At 50.7% G+C, this 22,882-nt stretch overlaps 3 protein-coding genes across 4 annotated transcripts; 2 read left to right on the forward strand and 1 right to left on the reverse strand.

Annotated features, from left to right (window-relative positions):
* Positions 1 to 620: 620 nt before the first annotated feature.
* Positions 621 to 5,887, reverse strand: JKAMP (JNK1/MAPK8 associated membrane protein). The gene is made up of 7 exons (XM_032691924.1): positions 5,764 to 5,887; positions 5,518 to 5,609; positions 4,813 to 4,967; positions 3,362 to 3,568; positions 2,461 to 2,642; positions 1,694 to 1,770; positions 621 to 1,392 (listed from the first exon to the last, which is right to left on the reverse strand). The coding sequence occupies exons 1-7, from the start codon at positions 5,774 to 5,776 to the stop codon at positions 1,174 to 1,176; spliced, it is 945 nt and encodes a 314-aa protein (XP_032547815.1). The 5' UTR covers positions 5,777 to 5,887; the 3' UTR covers positions 621 to 1,173.
* Positions 5,888 to 6,073: 186 nt separating this feature from the next.
* Positions 6,074 to 9,019, forward strand: L3HYPDH (trans-L-3-hydroxyproline dehydratase). 2 transcript variants are annotated; one of them, XM_032692255.1, is made up of 5 exons: positions 6,074 to 6,628; positions 6,895 to 7,064; positions 7,345 to 7,467; positions 8,027 to 8,164; positions 8,527 to 9,019. In XM_032692255.1, the coding sequence occupies exons 1-5, from the start codon at positions 6,076 to 6,078 to the stop codon at positions 8,650 to 8,652; spliced, it is 1,110 nt and encodes a 369-aa protein (XP_032548146.1). In that variant the 5' UTR covers positions 6,074 to 6,075; the 3' UTR covers positions 8,653 to 9,019. The 2 variants fall into 2 exon arrangements, with proteins under 2 accessions (XP_032548146.1, XP_032548147.1); XM_032692256.1 differs by lacking the exon at positions 7,345 to 7,467.
* Positions 9,020 to 11,203: 2,184 nt separating this feature from the next.
* On the forward strand, positions 11,204 to 14,599 carry GPR135 (G protein-coupled receptor 135). The gene has a single exon (XM_032692325.1). The coding sequence runs from the start codon at positions 11,216 to 11,218 to the stop codon at positions 12,482 to 12,484; it is 1,269 nt and encodes a 422-aa protein (XP_032548216.1). The 5' UTR covers positions 11,204 to 11,215; the 3' UTR covers positions 12,485 to 14,599.
* The last annotated feature ends 8,283 nt before the right edge of the window (positions 14,600 to 22,882 follow it).

Raw genomic sequence — 22,882 nt, forward strand, 5'->3', positions numbered from 1 at the left:
CTCTGCTTTTAATAGAATCCCTCATTCTGCTTTTGAAAGGAACAGATGACTCCCTAGAACTAGCAAAAAATGTACTCTTTACTATACCTGATGTTACCTGGGAGTTGCTGTTAGTCTTTTCAAAAACAAGACACAGCCCAACATTTAAACCCAATGCATACAGTCCATACACAGAAATGCCCATGAAAGAGGAACAGTCCTTAGGTGTGGTGTTTTAAGATGAGTTTTAATCCCTTACCTTTAGAACTGTCCTCTAGATCAGTGTCTGCAAATCATATATTGTACATTGCAGAAAAGACAGCATTTGATTTCCTTATGATGCTCAGTTACTTCCTTACTCCCTAAATGCAACACAGAGAGAAAACTAAATCTGTCAGTGGAGATTTGACTCAGCAAGGCCAAACACTCACCTCTGAGCAGCCTCAGGAGTTTTAACAATATTTACCACGGTGTTCACTTTAGGGTTTTGAGGAATGTAAAGCAAGAGATAATGGCATTTCATTAAGGAGACAAGGAATCTCCAATTCTTTTTATTAACCAAACTACCAAGAAAAGAAAACCTTTAATCTGATCTATTTAATGCTCTCCCTACATGAAAAGGTCTACCTACACGAAGCTCACAGAGCATAAACTATACTTTATAGAGAACTTTACAATGCATTTCTTCTCCTTTTACCAAGCAGTCAGACCCAAACATCACGAGGAATCATGCACAACATGTTTCATCTTTTGATGGAAGGAAGAAGACAGTCTGTTTCCACTGGTGGGGGATAGAAACTAGAGTATGTGATGTGAAAAAACAAGCTCTCTGGCACATTCAAGCTCTATTTTTTTTTTTTAATTTAAAGTCTATTGAAAACCAGGTTCTGTTGTTTTATTCAAATATTGTATTAGGAAATGAACATACACAAGCAAACCGCTGTGCTAGAACGTGTCACAAGCTTTTTATACAGATTCACAGTGATAAATAGATACAAAGACATTCCCTTTGATCTATACCAGATACTTATGAGGAATGCAAAGTGCAGCTTTTTGATATTATACAGTCTCAACCAGAGGTGTTTCACCAGAAGTCTGGCACATAAACAACTTCCTTTAAAACAGAAGTTTCCAAAGCATGACTAAATTGCTTGATCCAGATCATTGGGATGGCGTTGTTGGCACAGGCTCCTTTTAATGTCCATTTCCCCCTTCCGAGAGGATGCGTGATGGCTCCGTGTACTTTGCTGTCATCAGGTAAAAAAGGGCAGGGGCAGGAACCAGGGCAAGCAATGGCAGGTCCTGCTCAAGCTTATCCAGTTTGGAAATGGAGATGATTCCATAGGCATGAAGCAACCAGTGGCTGAAGAGGACAACAAGCCTTTTCTTCCTCACCAGAAGATCCTTGAAAGACTTGTAAAATAAACACAGTATCCTGTTAGCATTCAGCCTGTTCCCCAGTTCCTGACATTTAAGAGATGTTATAGGCAGAACACAGGGACTGTATGAAGGCTCCTGTGTTTGAGCCCTTCCAGCACCAGTGCACCACGAGAGGGAAGTCTCACAGGAGCTTCCTCCAGCCAAGAGGAGAAGGCATAAAGGAAGAGGCTTAAATGCAGAATACACTGCTGAGAAAAGGCAAGAGACAAAGCGGTCTCTGCTCACTCAGGTCTTTTATAATCTGAGTTTTGACATAGGAAACATGTTTACCCACCTCCACTTCAGAAGCAGACATGTAAACAGCCAGAGTAACCAAAGACAACACCAGTATGATGTATGGGAAGGCATAATCTAAAGGCAAACATGGAAGACATTAGCAGGAAAAATGTATGATTTACAGTTCAGAGAAAATTTTTCCACATATAACCACAGGTATGAAGTAAACTGAGCTACTCCAGCCCATCTTTCATCAGCACATCACACGTGCACAGCAATAGGGATCAGCCAAGCACAACTCCACAACAGCTCTCACTGAGCTTTTCAAACTTCTGCTGTTTCTTGGTGGAGTTATTGTACACTTAAACCACGAACTGAAAAAGGCAAATAATAAGAAAAGTAGTCAGGCTGAGAGAGGATTTTGTGGCACCTCTCCACATGTGACAAGGATGCTGGAAGCTAAACCAAAAATACCCTATCTTTGCAAACCTATACTGTAATCCAGCTCCAAAATCAGACAACCTGTGCCTTAGCAGAAAGTGGAATTAACTCCCTCTGAAGTAATTTCCTCTCATAACCCACTCTATTCCTTTTTTTTGGAAAGGGACAGTCTCTAGCAGCATTGGCTGAGGCAAAGCAGTGGATCAGGAGCCTAGTGAGGTCAGGGCTACTAATGAGCAACCTTTTCAGGTCAGAGTCTTCACAATAATCTTAAACAATGTCCTTATTCCCAAAGCAAAAAGTGTCCCTCCCCTCCCTCCCATAAATCACTTCTTAGTGTGCATTTACAGGTATGTTTAAGAGTGTTATTAAGAGAGAACTCACAGAGCAGGCCTCCTCCCACAGCCTGCAGCACGGTGAGGATGGGGAAGAAGTACAGTGCTGCATAAATGCTTTTGAATCGATCAGACTTTCCCAAGCCACAGGCAATTTTCTTAACCAGGAGAGGCCGAAGGAGCATCATTAACACAAGACAGAAGGCGTAATATATAAACACAATGGTGTACCTGAGGAGATAAAAAACAGAAATTCCTTCAAATGTGCAGTTTTCTCATGGAGACTCAAGTCACAAACCAGGGAATTCGGGGTTAGTCAGTGAAGTCTAAAGAATTTATAACCAAAGGATGTAAACAGAGAATGATGGGCTCACTTTTCCAAGGGGGAAATGGTCAAGATGTAGCAAAGGAAAAGAAAAAGAAATAAAAAGCAGCTTTGAGTTTTATAGCTAAATAGTGAGAGGATGAGAGGACATAGTCCCAGGCTGTGTCAGGGGAGGTTCAGGTTGGACATCAGGAGGAATTTCTTCATAGAAAGGGTGATTAAACATTGGAAGGGGCTGCCCAGGGAGGTGGTGGAGTCTCAGTCCCTGGAGGTGTTTAAGGAAAGCCTGGACATGGCATTCAGTGCCCTGGTCTAGTTGACAGGGTGGTGTTGGGGCACAGGTTGGACTCAATGATCTCAGAGGTCTTTTCCAGCCCAGTTGATTCTGTGATTCTGTTTGACAGCCTGGACTGTGCCACCTTCTCTGGTTACTCAGAAAGCCATTAAGTGGTGGGAAATGTTTCTCACATAAAACAGCTCAGTGCATCAAAGACTTCAGGGTATTGATACTCATTGATCTGAGCTGCATCTGAACACTTATTGCAGTGTTGAGAAGAGGCACAGACACAAACACAGCTGTATAAAAGGGAGGGACAGACAGGAGCACGAAAGCCTTCACACTCACAGGGGGTAGACGGCCTCGTGGGTGCAGTGCACTGTGGTGATGTAGTCGGGGCTGGGGTTGTAGAGCATCGTGTACCAGTCCGAGAGCTTCTTCACCCTGCAGGAGCGGATGTGCAGGGACCCCACGGGGTCACTGACCAGCAGGGTGATCACTGCTGCAATGCTGCACTCCAGCAGGGCTGTGATGTGCTGCAGCAACGCGCTGGAGCTGAGGAGCAACACAGAGAGTTACTGGTTTTCTAACTCTACAGGAAATCTAAACACTGACTGAAAAGCAGAGGCCTGTGCAGTACAGAACCTCCTGCAGAGTTAATACTCGCTGTGACCAAGGTTGGGGCAGCTCTGCCTCGATAAAATCAGTATTTGAAGCTGAGTGTAAAAACTCAATTTACAATCTCAGATGGTTTGGTGTGTAAAATGGGCAAAGAAAGCAGCAGTGAGGATAACATACCACATGTCTCAAAAGGGGTAACGCTGTTACAGATGATATAAGAAACATTTTCAAAGATGCAAGTCCTTTTTAAAGACTGTCCTTGGAGGTGTTTAAGGAAAGACTGGATGTGGCACTTAGTGCCATGGTCTAGTTGACAAGGTGGTGGTCATGGGTTGGACTTGATGATCTCAGAAGTCTTTTCCAACCTAACTGATTCTGTGATTCTGTATATATTCATATATTAAACTCTCCCGGTCCCCTATGTTTTCAGTGTTTATAGAATCACAAAATGGTTTGGGTTGGAAGGGACCTTAAAGATTCGTCTTGTTCCAACCCCCTGCCATGGGGGTACACTCTGGACCAGATTAGTACACTCTAGTCACTACTTCTTAGAAGTTCTAGTCTAGCACCCAATGTCTCCAAATTCTAGTCTAGCACCCAATGGCCACATGGCAGCTGTGGGTTTAAACCCCTTTTTAACAGAAATTCCTTGATGTACCATGCCCAGAATACATATTCCTGAAGAGAGAACTCAAATCCATTCTCTGGCACTGACCAGGGCCTCTGTGGGTGAGAGGTCTGACCCAGGATTGAGGGGATGACACAACCCACTACTCCTGCCTGCTGGGAAACCCAATCCAGCCCAAACTGGAAGATGGAGTGGGCATCATTAAACAGATACAGACCATGCCCCGCAGGCACTGACTGGCAAAAAGGATCTGCAGGACTCTTACATTAGCAAATAAATCCCCCTCCAGCTGCTCAAAGCTTATGTGCTACCATATCAGCTCAACCAACAGCCAGCCTGGACAGGGCTTGGAGCAACCTTGTCTAGTGGAAGGTGTCCCTGCCCATGACAGGAGGTGTGGAAATAGATGGCCTTTAAGGTCCCTCCCAACCCAAAACATTCTGGAACTCTAAGAACTGCTGGACAGTTCAATTCATCATCTGTGACTGATGACTCATGGATACAAGATTTCCGTTTTTAAACAACATATCTACAGAAGAGGCATGCAAACCTCTTTTTTCCAGAATACCACTCAATAAAGAACCAGTGTAAGACCAGGGGCAGCATGGCCATGAAGCCGAGGTAGAGCCAGTCATAGCGGTCTGGAGATCCTGTACATTCCCTGCAGATCTTGTTGTCATCAGTCCTCTGACCTCTGGGACACACCTGCAGAGAGCAGAGATGGGATTTACAACCGGAGGAACAACAGCACATCACTGCAGTTCCTGGACAAACAGTGTGAGGCAGTAGTGGGGCAAGAAACTGATCAAATTTTTAAAGAGATGAAATAAAAACATCTGTAATGTCTCAGCTTACACTGGCCTTGCTCTGTCTGGCTCCTGCTTCAAGCGTGAAGCATGATTCAACTTACCCACCAGGCTGCTCACAACCTCTGTCCCCCAGTTTCTTGCTCCCCTCCCTGGGTCTTGCTCTCCCTCAAAAATAATTTGTGATGTGATTTCAGCACAGCTCTCTAGACCATCTCCTCCTGTTCCAGCTTTTCCAGCCCCTCCAGTCAGCTCGGGTTTGGGACCGAGCCTCCAGCACCTCCTCCTGGGGACGTTCATGGAGGAGCTCCTCTTTCGCTCAGGGAACTCTCCCCGCCCTCAGCGGCCCCAGCGCCCCGATCTCGAGGGGATGGATCCCATCTCACGGCGGGACCCGTCCCAGCCCGAGCTCGGGGCAACTCCGTGCCCGGGTCGAGCCCCGCACTTACCCCGCAGTCCCCGTAGGTCTCCACGGAGCCGTTCACCGACAGGACGATCCTGCCGCAGTACAGCCCGAGGCAGGCGGGCTGGATGTCCACGGCTGCGGAGAGATCGCGGCAGACAGGGGCCGTTATCGAGAGGGACACCGAGCCTACTCCAACCCCATCCCACTCCCCACCGTTATCCGCACTCGCTTTCCCATCCTCATCCCCATCTCCATCCCCATCCCCATTCCCAATCCCGGCCCGTCCTACCGGCGCGGAACATCGCGGTTACTCGGCAACCGTCCCTGCACGACACTTCCGCCTCGGCGCTTCCGCTTCCGCCGTGGGACCGGCCCCCCGGGAATGTGGGCGGGGCACATGTAAGGGGCGGGGCCAGTCATGGGGGCGTGGTATTTGGAGGGGGCGTGACTTTGGACTTGGCAGCCGCCGCTGTCGTGGGCGTGGCTCCGGGCGGGGGTGGGCGCGGCCTCAGACGGGGCGCGGCTTCTGACAGTGGCTCTGTCACTGTCGTGGGCGTGGCCTATTGGGTGTGGGCGCGGCCTTTGAGGTGTAGGCGGTGCGATGGCGGCGCGGGGCGGCAGTGACAGTGTCGGTGTCGGAGCCGGAGCGGGGCGGGCGCTGCCGCCGCACTCGCCCTCGGGCCCGGTGCTGCAGACGGTGGAGATGCACACGGGCGGCGAGCCGCTGCGCATCATCCCGCGGCTGGAGGCGGCGGAGCGGGCGGCGGCAGCGGGCGGGCTGTCGCTGCTGTCGCTGCGGCGGGAGGTGGCGGCCGCGCAGGACCACGTGCGGCGGGCGCTGGTGCACGAGCCGCGCGGGCACGCCGGCATGTACGGGGCCGTGGTGGTGCGCGGCGGGGCGGCCGCGGAGGGCGCGCACCTGGCGGCGCTGTTCCTGCACGGCGCCGGCTACAGCGCCATGTGCGGACACGCCGTGATGGCCCTCGGACGCTTCGCACTCGACTACGGGCTGGTGCCGGAGCCCGCCCGCCCGGAGACCGCCGTCCGCCTGCGCTGCCCCTGCGGGCCCGTCACCGCCTTCGTGCCCTGGGACGGCCGGCGCAGCGGCAACCCCGTGCGCTTCCACAGCGTGCCCGCATTCGCCGCCGCCACCGGTGCGAGCTCGGCCCCCTGCGGTGGGCTTTGGTGGGGGGCTGGGGGCTGATGGCCTGGCTGAGGGGCATGTGGCAGATCCCTCCTTGGTTCTGATGCTCTTCGGAGGTTGTCAGGGGTGGCATAAGGCGTCACATGCACGGGAGCACTCAAGTCATCCTCCCAACCACTGCCCTTGTGTGCAGCGGGGTTCCTTCACTCTGGCTGCAAGCAAGCCCATGGCTCAGCACAGTTTCCCCTGCTCACCTCCCTCCCTTTCTCTGCTCAGACTTGGCCATTGACGTCCCTGGCCATGGGAAGGTGGTGGTTGACATTGGCTACGGTGGCACTTTCTATGCCTTCCTCAGCGCCGAGCAGCTGGGCCTCGATGTGAGCTCCTCAAAGACCAGAGACCTTGTCAGTGCAGCGAGCGCAGTGACAGAAGCGGTGAAGAAACAGGTATGGGGGAGCACCATGGCAGCCCAGCACATTCCCTTCAAGGTGACTGCACCAGACTGAGACACTCAGGAGGGGGGGGAGTCCCATCCTTCCAGCCCCATGGTGAATCTCAGAGTCCTTACAAGGACATAAGAAGGAGCTCCTGCTGCGTCCATCTCTGTTACCACTGAAGCAGAGGTGGTAATACAGCAGTGTGGCCTTGTCCCCTTCCTCTGGTCTCTCATGGAAGCTGTACTGCACATGCTGCTGCTGTGTGTGACCCTCTCTGTGCTGTTCCCAGTTCAAACTTCATCACCCTGAAAGTGAAGACCTGGCTTTCCTCTACGGCACCATCCTGACAGATGGGAAAGATGCCTTTAGCAAGGAGCCCACCACCAACATCTGTGTGTTTGCAGATGAGCAGGTACAGAAACAGGCTCTCCTCAGGCACATGAGGCACCACCTTTGTCCCCTCTTATGTCCACTGCAGAGAATAGGGATAGTTCTGCTGCTTGGTTTGGGCAGTGATTACTTTTGCTACTGTCATGTCTCTGAAGAGCCAAGTGTCATTTCACACATCTTGTTGTAAGTTATAACAGCAGAAATACTTTTGCACATCTTAGATGGTGACCTTTTAAAAAGGTTTATACCTACAAACCCTTTGATAGGAATGTCCCGGGGCAGGATGACCTTAGCCCCTCTGAGTCCTTTTTGTTGTGATGCTGGTAAGCTTTCGAGTGCTCCCTACATAGCCTCAGTATTTATTAGATCATCCATCCCTATAAGTGTGCCAAAGCTAATCACAATCGAGAAGTACCCCAAATCTGCCGCTGTGATGTATCCAGATTCTGCACAAAACCCTGGGCTAGAGGGGTTTCCCCCAAGGACAGTATAAAGGTGCCAGAGAGATCTGAGGGGAGCCATACTGTTTTCTGTTAAACCCCAGAATAGTAGAGCTGGTTCATCATCTCCTCTGCACGTAGGTCGACCGAAGTCCGACAGGTTCGGGTGTGACAGCTCGCATTGCCCTGCAGTACCATAAGGGACTCATCCAGCTGAATCAGACCAGAACCTTCCGGAGCAGCACCACGGGCTCCTTGTTCACTGGGAAGGCAGTGAAGGCAAGTGGCTTGTGCTGGTCTTTCCCCATTTCAAGGACTGCTGGAAAATTGCTGTTGCCTTGGCTCAGTGGGGAAGCAGAAAAGCCTTTCTGTTGCCTGGGGAAGGGCACGTGGAAAGGGGGAGGTGCCTGGGGGTCTTGCCCTCCCATAAACCTCATGCTTCAAGGATTTTAATTAGAAAAGCAAGTAGCAGTAAGTCCTTGTTGTGTTGCGTGGCTGCTGCACACTTTGGGATGCACTTGGGCAGAGCACAGTGCTCTGAGAGGGGTGTCTGCATAAGTGCCAGGTAGCACGGGCATTTTCTGGGGTTGGGAGTGTGGAAACCTGCTGTCGCCTCTGTCCTGATCCTGATCCCTCTGCAGGAAGCCAAGTTTGGTGACTACAACGCTGTTGTTGTGGAAGTCTCGGGAGAAGCCTTTTACACTGGCACAGCCACCTTCACTGTCGAGGAGGAGGACCCGCTCAAATACGGCTTCTTGTTCAAGTGACCTGAGTGACAGCAAAGTCTCACTGGTGGTGCTGTGCTTCTCCTGCCCATGAATTTCTGTTCTTGCCGCGATATGCCAGAGCAACGGGAATAGCTTTAGGTGGTGTGACAGCACCTGCCGTGTTTCAAGATAACAAGCTGTGTTGCCCTGTTGTGATGAGCATATTGGGTGTGCTGTGATTAGCATAAACGGGCTGCTCTGAGAAGCAGTAATATTTTTCTTCTTTTTTTTTTTCTTTTTCCCCAATAATTACTCACAGAAAACAGAGCTGATCTTGGAGACCTGTCTTCAAAGTTACGTGCCTTCTCTATATCTGAAAATTATGAATTTCAAAGCCAGATTTGGATTAAATGCCAGCTGAAAACACTTCCTTTCTCCTCTTGTTTTCCCTCCCAGAGCACATTTCCAGGATTCTGCTGTGTGTGTCATGGCTGTTGGTTTGAATCCTTCTTGTCTCCTGCTCAGCCAGCCGTTCTGCTCTGTCTCATGCCCCATCTTCCCTTCTTAGGCCTGTCCAGATACCTCCTTCCTCCATTACATCTGCTTCACTCCATCAGATCCCTCCTGCATCCCAGAGCTGGGGATGAATTTCCCACTGTCCCCACTGAGTGAGAATGCCACACTGCTTCCCTAAACCTTCCTCTCTGGCTTATCTCAGACCACTGGCTGCAAATACCCCATGGTTAACTTTCAACAGGAGCAGCTGTATTCAAAGGTTTGAGCTACTATGACCTTAGGTAATTATTTACTGATGATTTTGTCTCAGTCCAGGGGCAGCTTGTGCAGTGGAGTGCAATCAGTGTTTGTTTTGCCAGAGTCCTTCCAGGGAGGATTGCCAATGGAAAAACCACACCAAGCATTTACAGTGGCAGGAGCAGAGCTTCAGACCAGTCATGGCCTGTCATTTCCACTGTGTCTCTGGACAAAGTGGTGCTTGTTTACCAAAGACACTTGTGGGAGTGTCTGGGTGCACTTGTTAAAATGATACATGAAAATGAGAATGATCATCTCCTGGGAGCTCTTGCAGCAGAAGGGAGAAAGTCATACTGGTGAGCTTGGAAAACATTGGCATCAAAACGCCTGGGAGGAATTTCTTCTGCCGAGTTGAAAATAATAACTTTGGAATGGGAATGAACAAAAATCCCCTCATTCAGAGAATGGCTGTGCTGCCAAGAGAGTTTTTTTTGGATAGCGTTTGGAGCTCTTGCTCACAGCTTTCCTGTAACCCCTCAGTAAATCCTGTACAGCTTCTGGTCCCGAGGAGCAACAAGTGACATGCACACCCTCCGTGCTTGCAGGAGCAAACTCCTCCATGTGTTTTCAGCTTCTGGGCTTCTCCCTTGTGATCAGCCCCCCAGCCTTGCTCACAGGAAAGAGCTGGGACAGCAAGTCACGAAGCCCAGCACAGAACATTTGGAAGCTCTTCAGCCAGCCATTAATTGGGGTGCAGCCTTCATTAGCTATTCACTACCCCCACCCCTAGGAAACTTTTCAGGTAGGGGCAGGCAGCTCCAGCATGGCTGAAAGAGGGGGGACCGGGTCCTGCTGCCCATGTGGGGGTCCCTGACTGGATTCCTCAACCCTACAGCTGGTGATGCCTCAACCCCCAGCGTGGAGAGTGGGAAGGGGAGACCTCATCACTCTCTACAACTTCCTGAAAGGAGGTTGTAGCCAGGTGGGAGTTGGTCTCTTTTCACAGGCAACTGTCAGCAAGACAAGAGGGCATGGTCTTAAGCTGTGCCAGGGGAGGTTTAGGTTAGATATTAGAAAGAATTTCTTTACAGAGAGGGTAATCAGACATTGGAATGGGCTGCCCAGGGAGGTAGTGGATTCTCTGTCCCTGGAGGTTTTTAAGATGAGACTGGATGTGGCACTGAGTGCCATGGTCTAGCAAATGCAGCAGTAGTGGATCAAGGGTTGGACTTGATGATCTCGGAGGTCCCTTCCAACCCAGCTGATTCTATGATTCTATGAAGGGGGCTGGTCCCGACCTCTGCCAGTGTCTGGGGGTAGCTGGTCCTTCATGATGGAGAGGGGGAAAGGAGGGGAGAGGGATGTGAAGGAAGATGGATATGAGGGGAGATGGATGTGAGGGGAGAGGGATGTGAGGGAAGGGGGGGGTGTGACAGGATCTGGGAGTAGAAAAGGGTCTATGGGGACCCATCCCCGACTCTGGGATGGGAATGACGCCGGTGTGGGGTGAGGTGGTCCCGGCCTCTGCCAAAGTGTCTGGGGGTAGCTGGACCTTCGTGATGGGCTGCGGGGCTGTACAGGGAGAGCAGCCAGGAGAGGGGTCTGACAGGAGGGGAGAGGGGAGAGGGGAGACAGCGTCTGAGGGGTCCCATCCCGCACTCTGGCATGGCGATGACGCCGGTTTGGGGTGATCCCCGGCCACAGCCCAGCCGTGATGCCCGGCATCTCTCGGCCCCCGTGCCCGGCTGTGGGGGCCCGGCCGGGCCGGGCGGGTTCCCCGGGCAACGGCGGCCGAGCGACGTCAGCGGCCGGCGGGGCCGGGAGCGGCGGGCGGGCGGCAGCGCCTCTGCAGCCGCGGCGGGGCCGGGGCATGAGGCTGCGCATGGAGCCGGGAAACCTCTCCCGGGGCAGCGGCGGCGGCAACGAGAGCGGCGGGGCTGCGGCGGCGGCGGGGCCGGCCGGGTGGTCGGCGGCGGCGCTGGCCTCGCAGGCGGCCGCGCTGCTGCTCATCTTCGCCCTGTCGGCGCTGGGCAACGGGGCGGTGCTGCTGGTGATCGCCCGGCACCGGCAGCTCCGCACGGTCACCAACGCCTTCGTGCTGTCGCTGTCGCTGTCGGAGCTGCTGGGCGCCCTGCTTTGCCTGCCCCTGGCCTTCCTCAGCCTGCTCAGCCGCCCGCCCGGCGCTTGGCTCTTCGGGCAGCGCCTGTGCCTGGCCAGCGCCGCCCTGCACGCCGGGCTGGGCATCGCCGCCACGCTCACCATGGCCCTGCTCTCCTTCGACCGCTACTGTGCCATCGTGCGCCAGCCCCGGCACAAGATGGGCCGCCGCCGCGCTGCCCAGCTGCTGGCGGCCGTCTGGCTGTGCGCCCTGGCGCTGGCCGGGCCCTGGTACGGGCTGGCAGGCGAGGGGCATCGCGAAACCCATCCCGGCGCCTACCGCTGCGTCTACGTGCTGCCCTGGGGCTCCTCGCGGCTGGGGCCGCCCTACGGTGCGGCCCTCATCGTGCTCTGCTACCTCCTGCCCTTCGCCGTCATGTGCTTCTGCCACTTCAACATCTGCCGGGCGGTGCGCCTGGCCGAGAGCCGCGTGCGGCCCCTCACCACCTACGGGCACCTGCTGCGCGCCTACGGGGAGATGCGCACGGCCACCACCGTCCTCATCATGATCGTCTCCATCATCTGCTGCTGGGGGCCCTACTGCATCCTGGGGCTCGCCGCCGCCGCCGGCCACCTGCCCTTCTCGCCCACCATGGACGCCGTGGCCAGCGGCATGGCCTGGGCCAACGGCGCCATCAACCCCCTCATCTACGCCGCCCGCAACCCCAACATCTCCGTGCTGCTGCGGCGCAGCCGGGAGGGGGGCTACAGGACTCGCAACAACATGGTCGCCTACCTGTCGGTCCCAGGCCACCAGCCGGAGCCCCGCAGCCGGGCTGACCGTGTCCGGGAACGCTACATCAATCGGCACAGCGGCCCCCCCGGCAGCGCCCTGTCCTCCTCCAGCCCGGCGAGCGGGGGAGAGGTGGCCATGTGGGCCTGCAAGACTCCTGCTGTGCTCTTCTGTCGGGATGGGCAGCCGGACACCATTTCTGAGGCCGCCTTGAAGACCAAAGCAGGCACCATCGACACCAGCCTCTGAAAGGACAGGGGTCCGGGATGGAGGCATTGGGTCCCGGGGCTATCTCCTTGAGGAAAGGTGGGGAGAGTCCCAGTGCTTGGAGCCCTTTGCAGCCAGACTACCAGGAAACTGGAGAGATGGGACTGCGCACGAGCCATAGTGTGGTTTCTTCTCCATTGTGTGAGCTCTGGCTTGGTGGCCCAGACTGCAAGCAGTGAGAGCTCCACAGGGAAAGGAAACCTTTTCCTTTCAGCAGGCCTGATGCACTGGTGACAGCCTCCGAGCCCAGCCAACACAAGAGCTCGACTGCAAGAACAAAACAGTGTTTGCTCCAGTCCTGCAGGAAGTGCCACAGTGAAGCTCAGAGGCCAACACACCACGGCAGCCCAAACTGACTGACTGACTGTGTGACCTGTTTGTTAAGTGCCAAAAAAGCTATTGGAAGCTGAGCACTGGCAGCTGGAAGGCACTCTGAAAATATCACACTGTGAAAAATGCATCATGGCAGGATAATGTTGCTTTAACCCATTATATGTGGAAGTGCCAATAGTTATAAAGTCATGTAAGACTGGCTAAAAAAGGGATCTATTAAGGTTATTTTTTTTAATTTAAACTCTGAAGCGTAAAAAACCAGTAATTTTGAAAGGGAAGATGTATGATACTGGGAGGGAGAGAAAGGAAGATGAAACCTCAGTTGTCAGAATTTCAGTGGCCTTTTCTGGTTTTTTTGCTGGTACAGTCACCTTTAAATACTGTGAATATGAGAAACATGAGTTCCTCAGGCAGACTGAGGAAAAGTGTGACCATAGACTGTGGTGTCACTGAATTTGTGCTCAAGATGTGTGTTTTCTTTTTGAGCTCACTTGAAGTGTCTCTTGTCTCTAAGAGTTTAACTGTGTTTAGAGAAGCTGTGTGGGAGAGGTGTCTGAAAGGAGAGGTAAAGCAATACCCTGTGCTCCCTGTGTGCTCTTCAGCATATGAAAATGCGTATATGCAGAGAACAGGATTGTATTGATGGCAGCAATCCATTGGAGTATAATATATAAAAAACAGCTCTGTTTGCTGTTTAAAAGGAAGGAAAATAACACAATAGAAGTGTGGTTGGATGGCATAAATTTGTATTAATTTATCAGTGTAATCTTTTTGTTCGAAGGCCTAAAGCCTTAAATTAGTATTTTGAATCAGAAACTAAGATTGGGCCTTCCTTTGTTTTTGCCACAGTTAAGTGTGAAGGGTGGGCAGTGGTTTTCTGTGTACAGGCTTTAAAAATACAATGTTTCAGTTTCACCGGATTTTTCAGCTGTTTGTGACGCAAGTAAACACACTGTCATTATTTTGTGAGACAAGAAATAAATTGTATTTTATGCAGGAAATGAAAGTGTCTCAGCCTGTCATGATTCTCAGGCCAGCCTTGAGAAGGGAACTCCTCTGAAAAATTGCCAGATGAATGATAGTAGAGAGACATAATTGTTTGTGAAATTTTAGTGCAACTGGTTTCCATGGTCTAAGCATTACTGTAACTTCCTTCTGTGATGCTCCTGAAGTCCACTAGGAAAAGATTTGACCCTTGACTACTCAGCACTGCTACTTTTCCCTGCAGCTACTGGATTTTGCAAGTTGAGCAGTGTTTTCTTGCTGTTTCAGAGAGAAGCTGTGCAGAAGAGCCACAGCTTTTCACAGGAGCTGTTTGACAGCAAGTGAACACTGGTGGCTTGTTGGAAGGGTGGGACAGGAATTTCTGGCATACCTACCCTTCCTTCCACATGACTAGTGTAAATGGAAAAAGGTGGTTGTGACTGGTGAGGTTAGATTTAACTCCTACCTAGTTGGTTGCAGGGGGTAACAAGGAGATTGGTGTGGAATAATTTACCATACAGACCATGTGGCTGAAAGCCCCTGGAAAGGGGCTTCCCTCAGTGCTTGGCTCTGGCCACCTTTCTTGTCCCTTTTGTCCCCCCCATGTCAGCTAACTCTTGCTAACTAGCTCAGACACTAAACAACCATTGACTCCCTCTTTTTCATGCTGGGTTAGTTTTCTACTGATCTGATGCCCTGACCAGTGCACCACAGGCCAGGTAAACATCTCTGCGGCCTTTCCTTTTGGCAAGGCCAGGATTGGGGATGTCAGGACTGAGGTCGACCATGAAGTATCAGAGGAGCTGCTCCAGGAGTGGAACTGTCACAGCTAGAAGGTAGTAGTGAAGCTGTAGTAATATTTTAAAATGTTTTTGACAAGCATTGGTCGGTGCTCATATGTTAGTCTTGTGTGTGAAGAGTTGAATGTGGACAGCAGGCTGTGGTCTTTGAGCCATCACAGATTAGCACATTTCTGTGAAACGCTTAATCAGGCTGTATTCTTGACTAGATCCTTTTTGACATGGACCTGCTGCAGCTCCGGTAGAGAGCCAACTTGTGTTTTAAAGCTGTGCCTGGCCCGTACTTCTCATAATCTTAGAATCATAAAATCATTTTAGTTGAAAAAGACCTTAAGAGTCAATGACCTAAGGGTCATTGAGTCCAACTATTACCCCAGCACTGCCAAGTCCACCACTAATCCAGGTCCCCAAGTGCCACCGCTATACATCTTTTAAATCCCTTCAGGGATGGTGACTCCACCACCTCCCCCAGCAGCCTGTTCCAGTGCTTGACAACCCTTTCCATGAAGAAATTTTCCATAGTAAACAGTTTAAACCTCTTCTGGTGCAATTTGAGGCATTTTCCTCTTATCCTGTCACTTGTTACCTGGGAGAAGAGACTGATGCCCACCTGGCTCCACCCTCCTGTCAGGGAGTTGTAGGGAGTGAGAAGGTCCCTGCTGAGCCTCCTTCTTCCCAGGCTGAATCCCACCAGCTCCCTCAGCCACTGTTGAACTAGTGAGGTACACGGGTCTCTACAGCCACATTTTTAAAAGTTTTAAATGTTTTAAAAAACCCAACCAAAGGGTGAGGGATCTTAAATAAACCACAAACAGCAGAGAGAGACACAAGCCACGCTAAAGGCTGCCAGTTGCCTGCCAAAATGGTACTTTAAATACTGTGCTGTGCTGAAGGTTTCTGCCTCTCAGGCAGCACTAGAGTGGCCGAGAAGGCCTTTGCCATGCTAGCACACAAACCAGCGTGTCAGTCTGTCCCTGTACCTAAAAATAGCTCCATGTATTCATCCGTGAGAAAGAAACCAGAGGATTAATTCAGTTTAGCTCTGAAAACTCTGCCCATGGTCACAGCTGCTTCTTCCCAGGTGAGAAAACATTGCAGGGCGTGGCTCCTGGCCAAGCCACTGTGGGACATCAGCCCCACATCTCTCACACGCCCATGTTGGTGTCACCCTTCTCAGAGAGCCCCTTTCTTTGGGCTGAAGAACTCAGAAGACAGCAAGACACTGAGGTTTTAGGCACTGTAAAGCTAGCTCTGAGGCTCCAACCCTCCAGCCATGGCTCTTTCCTTTTCTCTCCCTTGAGATGAGCCTGGACAAGGTGCATTGCAATCTCATTTCCACAAGGATATTGGGACACTTTTTTAGTTCAAAATTCATGTGGATTTGTCAGTGCAGGATGTTTGGCATAAGAGACAAACGTAGAAGTTAACATGATTTGAAGACCAGTTCAACCCTGAATACCAGTGACAACGTTAGTCAAAGACAAATTAAAAATGAGTCCTTGGGCTCTTAGTCCCTTGTTGACTTTCCAGCATACTGACCCTCAGTTTAAGAGTGCTCTATTATCTGGCAGTGATACACATGCCACTGATTTAACTAATGCATTATATTTTAGAAGAAAAATATGGTCTTGATGAATGACAAGCATTTTAGAAGGTACTGCTCCAACTGCAGGCAAGTGGTAGTCTTCCTTCTGATTTAATCATGATTCATCTAAGTAATTATTTTCCACTCTTTTCCTAGTCTCTGGATGAAGTCTCTGTTCAAAACAAATGCTGTGTGCATAATTTATGAACTGCGAACAATTAGCAGCCCAATTAGCAGTATTTATAAGTGACAGTCTGATGGGCTGTAATACCTGTCATCAATCAGCAGAACTGGGATAGCTTGGGTGTAAGATCCCCAATTGCTGCTTCCCTTTCAGTGCTGGTGTTGGTTTGTGTATCCAGTAGATGCCAGCAGAGACCTAAGCACAGCTTTTCTGCTAATGATTCTAAGGAAAACCTCTTTCTGTTAAACGAGATCAGCCACTGTGCCTTCAGGACCGCTGCATCCCAAATACAAGCATTCAGAGCAAAGGTTGCAGCTGATGCAGTGAAAGCCCTAAGGGCACTCTCCAAAACCCGGTTTGAAGGACAGATTCCACACGTGCTGCTCTTTGCAAGGTTTGTTGTAGAGTCTGAAATGAATAGTTTGGAATGGACGTCAGAAAAGTTTGATTTTGTGCAACGCTGGCTAATTAACGGCTGTGCTGCACATGCCCCAGAACTGCAAAACCTGCAGCTGGAGGCCTGGTGAGATCAGTCCTGATGCTGACAGGGTGCTTAGTTCAGCAGAAGAGCTGCCTCTTCGCTCCAGCTGCTTTTGTGTTTTTAACTCTGACTGTTAACAATAAATAGTGGGTGCACATCTAGATCTGCTAAAAAACTGTAACTCTGCAATGAGTTACAGAGCCACAAGGTAGTAACTAAGCACCAGAAGAATAAAATGGTCCCAAATCCTGCAGGAGGAGTAACCTGCAATGGGATCTAGGCTTAGGTGACCCCATGCTCAGCTGTGCTATGCTGGCTGGATGTGGGAGGACAAGGCTCTATCCATACCATGGCCAGCCCTCTTGCTGTTCCCAATTTGCAAAGGAGCAGTGGTTTCTCACACCATGCTGCTGGCAGCGCACTGCCTGGGTCTTGAAGCATCTACAGTCACCCCAGCTGAACTGCTTAGGGAACAGCTCTGTGTCTCTGGATATTTTTTCCTAGAAAATCACCACTGCAAGAAGCAGGAGGAAAAATGACGTGGAGAGGCAGACTGTAAATCCCCCTCAGTGGCATGAAATGGATGAGTCACTGAGGAAATCAAAGTGAAAGTAGAAGAAACCCCAGGGCGCAACACCAGGGCCTGCATTAGTCTAACTGGGGAGTGATGGATGATCTCAGCCAAGAAGATCCCAGGAGGCTGTGACCAGAGCCAGAGGAGATTTGACAAGGGGGACTCAACAGCAAAAGGAATTCCCACACAGCATGATGTGTGCTGAGGGTCAGATCCAGCACAGGATTCACTCGCAAAGACCCCCTCCTTACCAGGCAGCTGTGCCAGAAGGAGGGCAGGTGGTGACACCCTCCAGCACTTCTCTGCCAGGGAATCAAGCCCTGAAGCCTTGCTGGGGCTGTTTGTGCTGGGTGACACAGCACACTGGTGTGCCCGCAGGCTTCTGGGGTGATCGTGGAAGATGAGCAGGATACAGCCATGATTGACTAGAGGGAGCACATACACTCTGAGAGGAACCACTTGTTATTTGTGTTATTTCTTGTCTTGCTGGCACTGAGATCCTCCAGGTTCCTCTGCAAAGCCAAGCACTTCCAGAAGCCCACAAAACTGATTGGAGAATATATATATAATACTTGGCATCCTTAATTTTATGCATCTATTAGTCCTCCCTTTATAAACTATTTTTAGTCTTATCTCTTGCATAGTCAGATCAGAAACTAATAAACAAGGGGAACATCTAAAGGGATTCACAAACAGGACAAAGATTTCTTTTATTTTTTTAAACCTTTGCTCAGAACAGAGGATTCCTCAGGGGGGGGGTTTATTGTTGTGTGCACTGAAGAGTCAAAGGTGTTTGCAGACCTCAGTTTGCTCCAGATGTCTGCTTTCCCTTCAGACATCGGGATACTCTCTTCTCCTTGCCAGTGTGAGGAGAAGCAGGAAGTTGCAGCAGGGGTGACTCTGGGGAGGTCACTTGGGAAAATTATATTCCTCAGTTCCTGGTAGTTCAGGAATGGAAATACTCAGTGCTGATCAGGCTTCCACATCCGGAGGAACATCTCTCTTTCTCCCAGGGGGCAGAGCAAGTCTGGCTGAAGGTGGCAGGCCTATCTCCACCAGCTTCTGCCAGTAGTTCTGGTGCACAGGGTGAAACACTTTGCTTACACCTGGGGCTTGACCAGAGGGATTCACTGAGATGTGCACTCTCGGAGCTGCAGGTGAAAATTTTCCCCAGGTTGGGGCTGCACATGGACACTATGCTGGCTCCTAGGGGAAGCTGGTGGCCAGCACCAGGCTAGCCCACCCCACCACAGTGCAGGGCAGCTGGGAGGATGCTGATGCTGCATCTGGTGAGGAACCAAACCCCCTGGATGGGTCCTACAAATTAAAATCCCTCAGGGTCATAGATGTGGACAAAAGCAGCAAGATAAATCTCTCTTTAAATTCATCTTGCACTCATAGCAATTCCCTGCAACCACATAAATGTAATTTGCTTACCTGATTTAGCAACATACTCTGTATTAATCTCAGCATCAGGGATAAAAAATGCTCTGAGTAACCAGGTCACTTATTTTTTTCCTGTGAAATCTAATGTGCTGTGCAGCACTTGTGCTTCTCCCTGACCTGCGCCTGTGGCTTCTGTGCTCAGTCTGGTGCATTTTACAGACCATTTGGTAATATACCATCCCTGAGGTCATGTCAAGCTCTGAATACAGCATCTGAATTGTGGATTCTTTCCAGAAAATATAACTCAAATGGTGATAGCCTCCTGCTATTAAATTGGAAAGATTTGCCATAGAAACTAGGTCTTGCCTGAACACTTGTCACTGATTTCACAGTAAAAATGGGTTTTAGGCAGAGATCGGGAGGTGGGCAAAGCACAAAACTGGGACTTCCTCACCTTTCCTTGAACCCCAGGGGATGCTCTGCACAGAGCTTGGCAAAGTAAAACTGTGTGAAGGTACACAGGCAAAAATTCAAGTAGAGGGAAAAGCCTCCCAGTAGTCCTCAGCACCCAAAGCCCAGGTAAAGTCATGGGCACAGTCCCAGCCCTTCTTAGAGCAGTGTCCTGGAAGGCCAAAGGGGTGGGTTAGGCAGCAGGAACAAAGCTGTGTCCTCCAGACTTGCTGTGCCCAGGATAGTCCTGGTTTAGGGCAGCTGTACTTGCTGTTGCCCGAATACACAGTGTGTGTGTCCTACCCCTGCACAGCCATGTCTGAACTGAGAGCACAAATGCCAGAATATGGGCGAGAAAGTAATGGAAAAATGGCAATTCAGTGACTTACCTTTAGAGATTTGTCCTGGGAACTGGGAAACTCCATCTTAATTTCAAGTTCATGCAAGGTGACAACAGAGTGCAAAGCTGGGTTTTAGCAAGGGGAGCCTGCACAAAACAGGCTCCCAACACAGACCCTGGCATTGGCACAAGCCCTGGGGGGGGCACTCTAGTGGAGTGGGGCACTGTGATAATTTCAAAAGCCATGGAAGTAAGTTCAAATGACCCATGAAACTATTTTGAGTTAGTTTGTCTTACACAAACACGCATTTGTGTTGCCTGCACTTGCACACATAGTGCACCAGCCTGAAGGTCAGGCATTGTCAGAAGTCACAGAGAAGCCACATGCTGTGACCTTTGGCTATTTGACTTGAACTACGAGGGACAGGATTAAAATTAGCCCTCTTCAACCATGCTGGGGGAAACTTATAAAGAAAATTTAGCATTTATCTGGAGAACTTTTCAGACTACAGTAGAGATCACAGAGGAATACAAGAAGCAGAATTGATTTTGCACTGGACAGCTCTAAAATGGTGAAATTGGAACGTGCCAGCAGATGGTGGTGCTGCCTTTGCTGAGGCTCTGCTGGGACCCAGCAGCACAGGATTTCTCCCTGGCTCACCTACACACTCTCATCAAGCCTGGTTTAAAGGTTAAAAATAATATAAAATGCTCAGGGGGTTCAGATCAGAGCACTTCTAATTCAAACAGAGAACTCTCCTTTTTACATGCATCTATTGGAGAACCATGAGCAATGTCAGGGAGAAAGATCACAGGAGAGATATCTGGCAGGATTTGCTGCAGGAGACAGGATGGAGATGGGGCTCATCACCTCTTTCCTGCATCCATTGCCTTTGTGTCAGCTTGGCCTCTCCTGTCCCCCCGCAGAAGCAAAGCTTGAAGGGCATGTTCATCCACAGCACAGGTTGGTACAGAAATAACCAGCTTTTATGGGATTTGAGAATCATAGAATTGTTTAGAATCACGGAATCATTTAGGTTGGAAAAGATATCTAAGATCATTGAGTCCAACTGTTAGCCCAGCACTGCCAAGCCCAAGTGCCACATTCACATGTCTTTTAAATACCTCCAGGGTTGATGACTCCACCACTTCCCTGGGCAGCCTGTGCCAGGGCTTGACCACTCTTACCATGAAGAAATATTTCCTAATATCCTAAAACCTCCCCTGGTGCAACTTGAAGTCACTTCCTCCTGTCCTGTCTCTTGTTCCCTGGAAGCAGAGCCTGACCCCCACTTGGCTACAACCTCCTTTCAGGGAGTTGCAGAGAGTCAGAAGGTCCCCCCTTGAGCCTTCTTTGCTCCAGGCTGAGCCCCCCCAGCTCCCTCAGATGCTCCTCATCAGACTTGTGCTCCAGACCCGAGGGTCTTCAGAAGGGATATTGAAGTCTGACAGATAAATTTGGTCCACTGTCCCCTTCCTTGGGAGTAAATAAGTATTTTTGGACATGAAAGCCAGCCAACTCCTGCTGTCCCGGCACCCTGCAACTCCTTGCCTGTGACACAAAGTGGCAGTGCTGCCAGTGGGATTGGGAGCCATGCTTGTCCAACTTGCTGAGCTGAGCTTTGCATGCAGTGCTGTGTCTGCATCAGGCCATTGCCTCAACCTCTTGACTCATCTTTTCCAAGCTGGGGTGTGATGCCAAGGATAACAGGCTGGCTCAGCAGGTTTGGTGCCACCAACTAGGGTGGCCCCATGGGGCAATTCCTCCAGGAGTGCCATGCCCGGGAGCTCCCCTGGCACCGGCGGGTCTGGGCAGGTTTGGCTCATCCAGCACACAAGGGTGTGCTGGCTCATGGTTGTAACTGGAGGGAACAGCCAGGATTTGGGACACAGAAGCCTTTTTTCAGGTGAAACCCCCCCCCCCCCCCAGCCAGGACATCAGTGGATATGGGCTCACACAGCACAGCTGTGCCAGTCTAACACAGCACCCACCCTGGTCCCCTTTCCTGGAGGATGAAAAGCACTGTATCTGACATTTATATTCTTAAGCCATAGATGCTTCTAATCCAGCCCTGAGGAAGGGTTTGAAGGCTATGAAGCTTGCAAGTTACTGTGATTTTTTTCTTCCCTCAAATATCTTGGTTGAATAAAAAGCTATGCCCTGATGTTGCTGACATCTCCCACTGCCACCCCACATCCTGGGAACCAACCCTTGTCACAGAGTGGTGTGACCCAGGAAACCTGCCATTAACCAGAATTTCAGGACCTCATCAGGTTGTGGCTGGCTTGTTCACATCCATTTATGGATGAACCCAGATCAGCCCTATGCTGGGGCACAGGGATTTATGATGGAAAGAGCAGCTGAAGCCATTCTCCCCTTTTCCTTGGGCCCTTTCACCGCAGCCCAGGGCTGCTTTCCCATGGCATCACCAGCCCACATGACTGCTGGGTGCTGTGATGGAAGCCATGCTCTTCACTGCATCCCTGTGCTCCCCACCAGCCCAAATCTGACCAAAACTGGGGCATAAATACGCTTTGTGGTAGGAAAACACCAGCAATGGGATATAAATAGAAGAAAACTGCAGTGTCTGCAAGTCCCAGTGCTGGGTGGGATCGCACCAGAGGAATCCCCAAGAAGCCCAGGGATGTGTTAGATGCCCCATCTGTGCTGGCTCAGTGCCAGCTTACTGGTTATTCTGGAAAAGCCCTGATCAAATGGGAAAGCATATGGGGCTGAGCATGGTGCAGATGCTCCCACTGCTACAGACAGCAGGGTCATGGGTGCTGCAAAGATCACCCATGCAAATAGCATTGGAAAAAGAAGAAAACAGCACAGAGCATGGATGGGAAGGTGTGTGGGAAAGGCAGCAGTGAGTGGGAATAGGCCAGGAGGCGTTTGGGCTACTGCCAAGAAAACATCTCTGCTGTGTCTAGATAGACTTGCTAGAGGCACACTGGCCAGCCCAGCCAGCACTGTCTCCTGCAGAAAGGGAGATGATTCAATCCCATAATGCAAAACTGGCCGCTGCCTCAATGCAGGATCCTTGAAAAGCCCAGGTGGGCTTTTGGAAAAGTTCCCACCAAGGTGGGAACAGGCATTAGAAACAATGCAGTGGGGAGAAATGAATGGGGCTGTTAACTAGAAGGCGTTTCAGAGCCCACGGCTGGGTGAGGACAAGGATGCTGCAAGCCTGGAGGGTGGAAAAACCCCTCATTGCCTAAAACCCAGCAGGGTGGAAAACACCCCAACCACCTAAAACCCA

The sequence above is a fragment of the Chiroxiphia lanceolata genome, chromosome 6 (genome assembly GCF_009829145.1).
Source record: "Chiroxiphia lanceolata isolate bChiLan1 chromosome 6, bChiLan1.pri, whole genome shotgun sequence".
In the NCBI taxonomy this organism is placed as follows: Eukaryota; Metazoa; Chordata; class Aves; order Passeriformes; family Pipridae; genus Chiroxiphia; species Chiroxiphia lanceolata.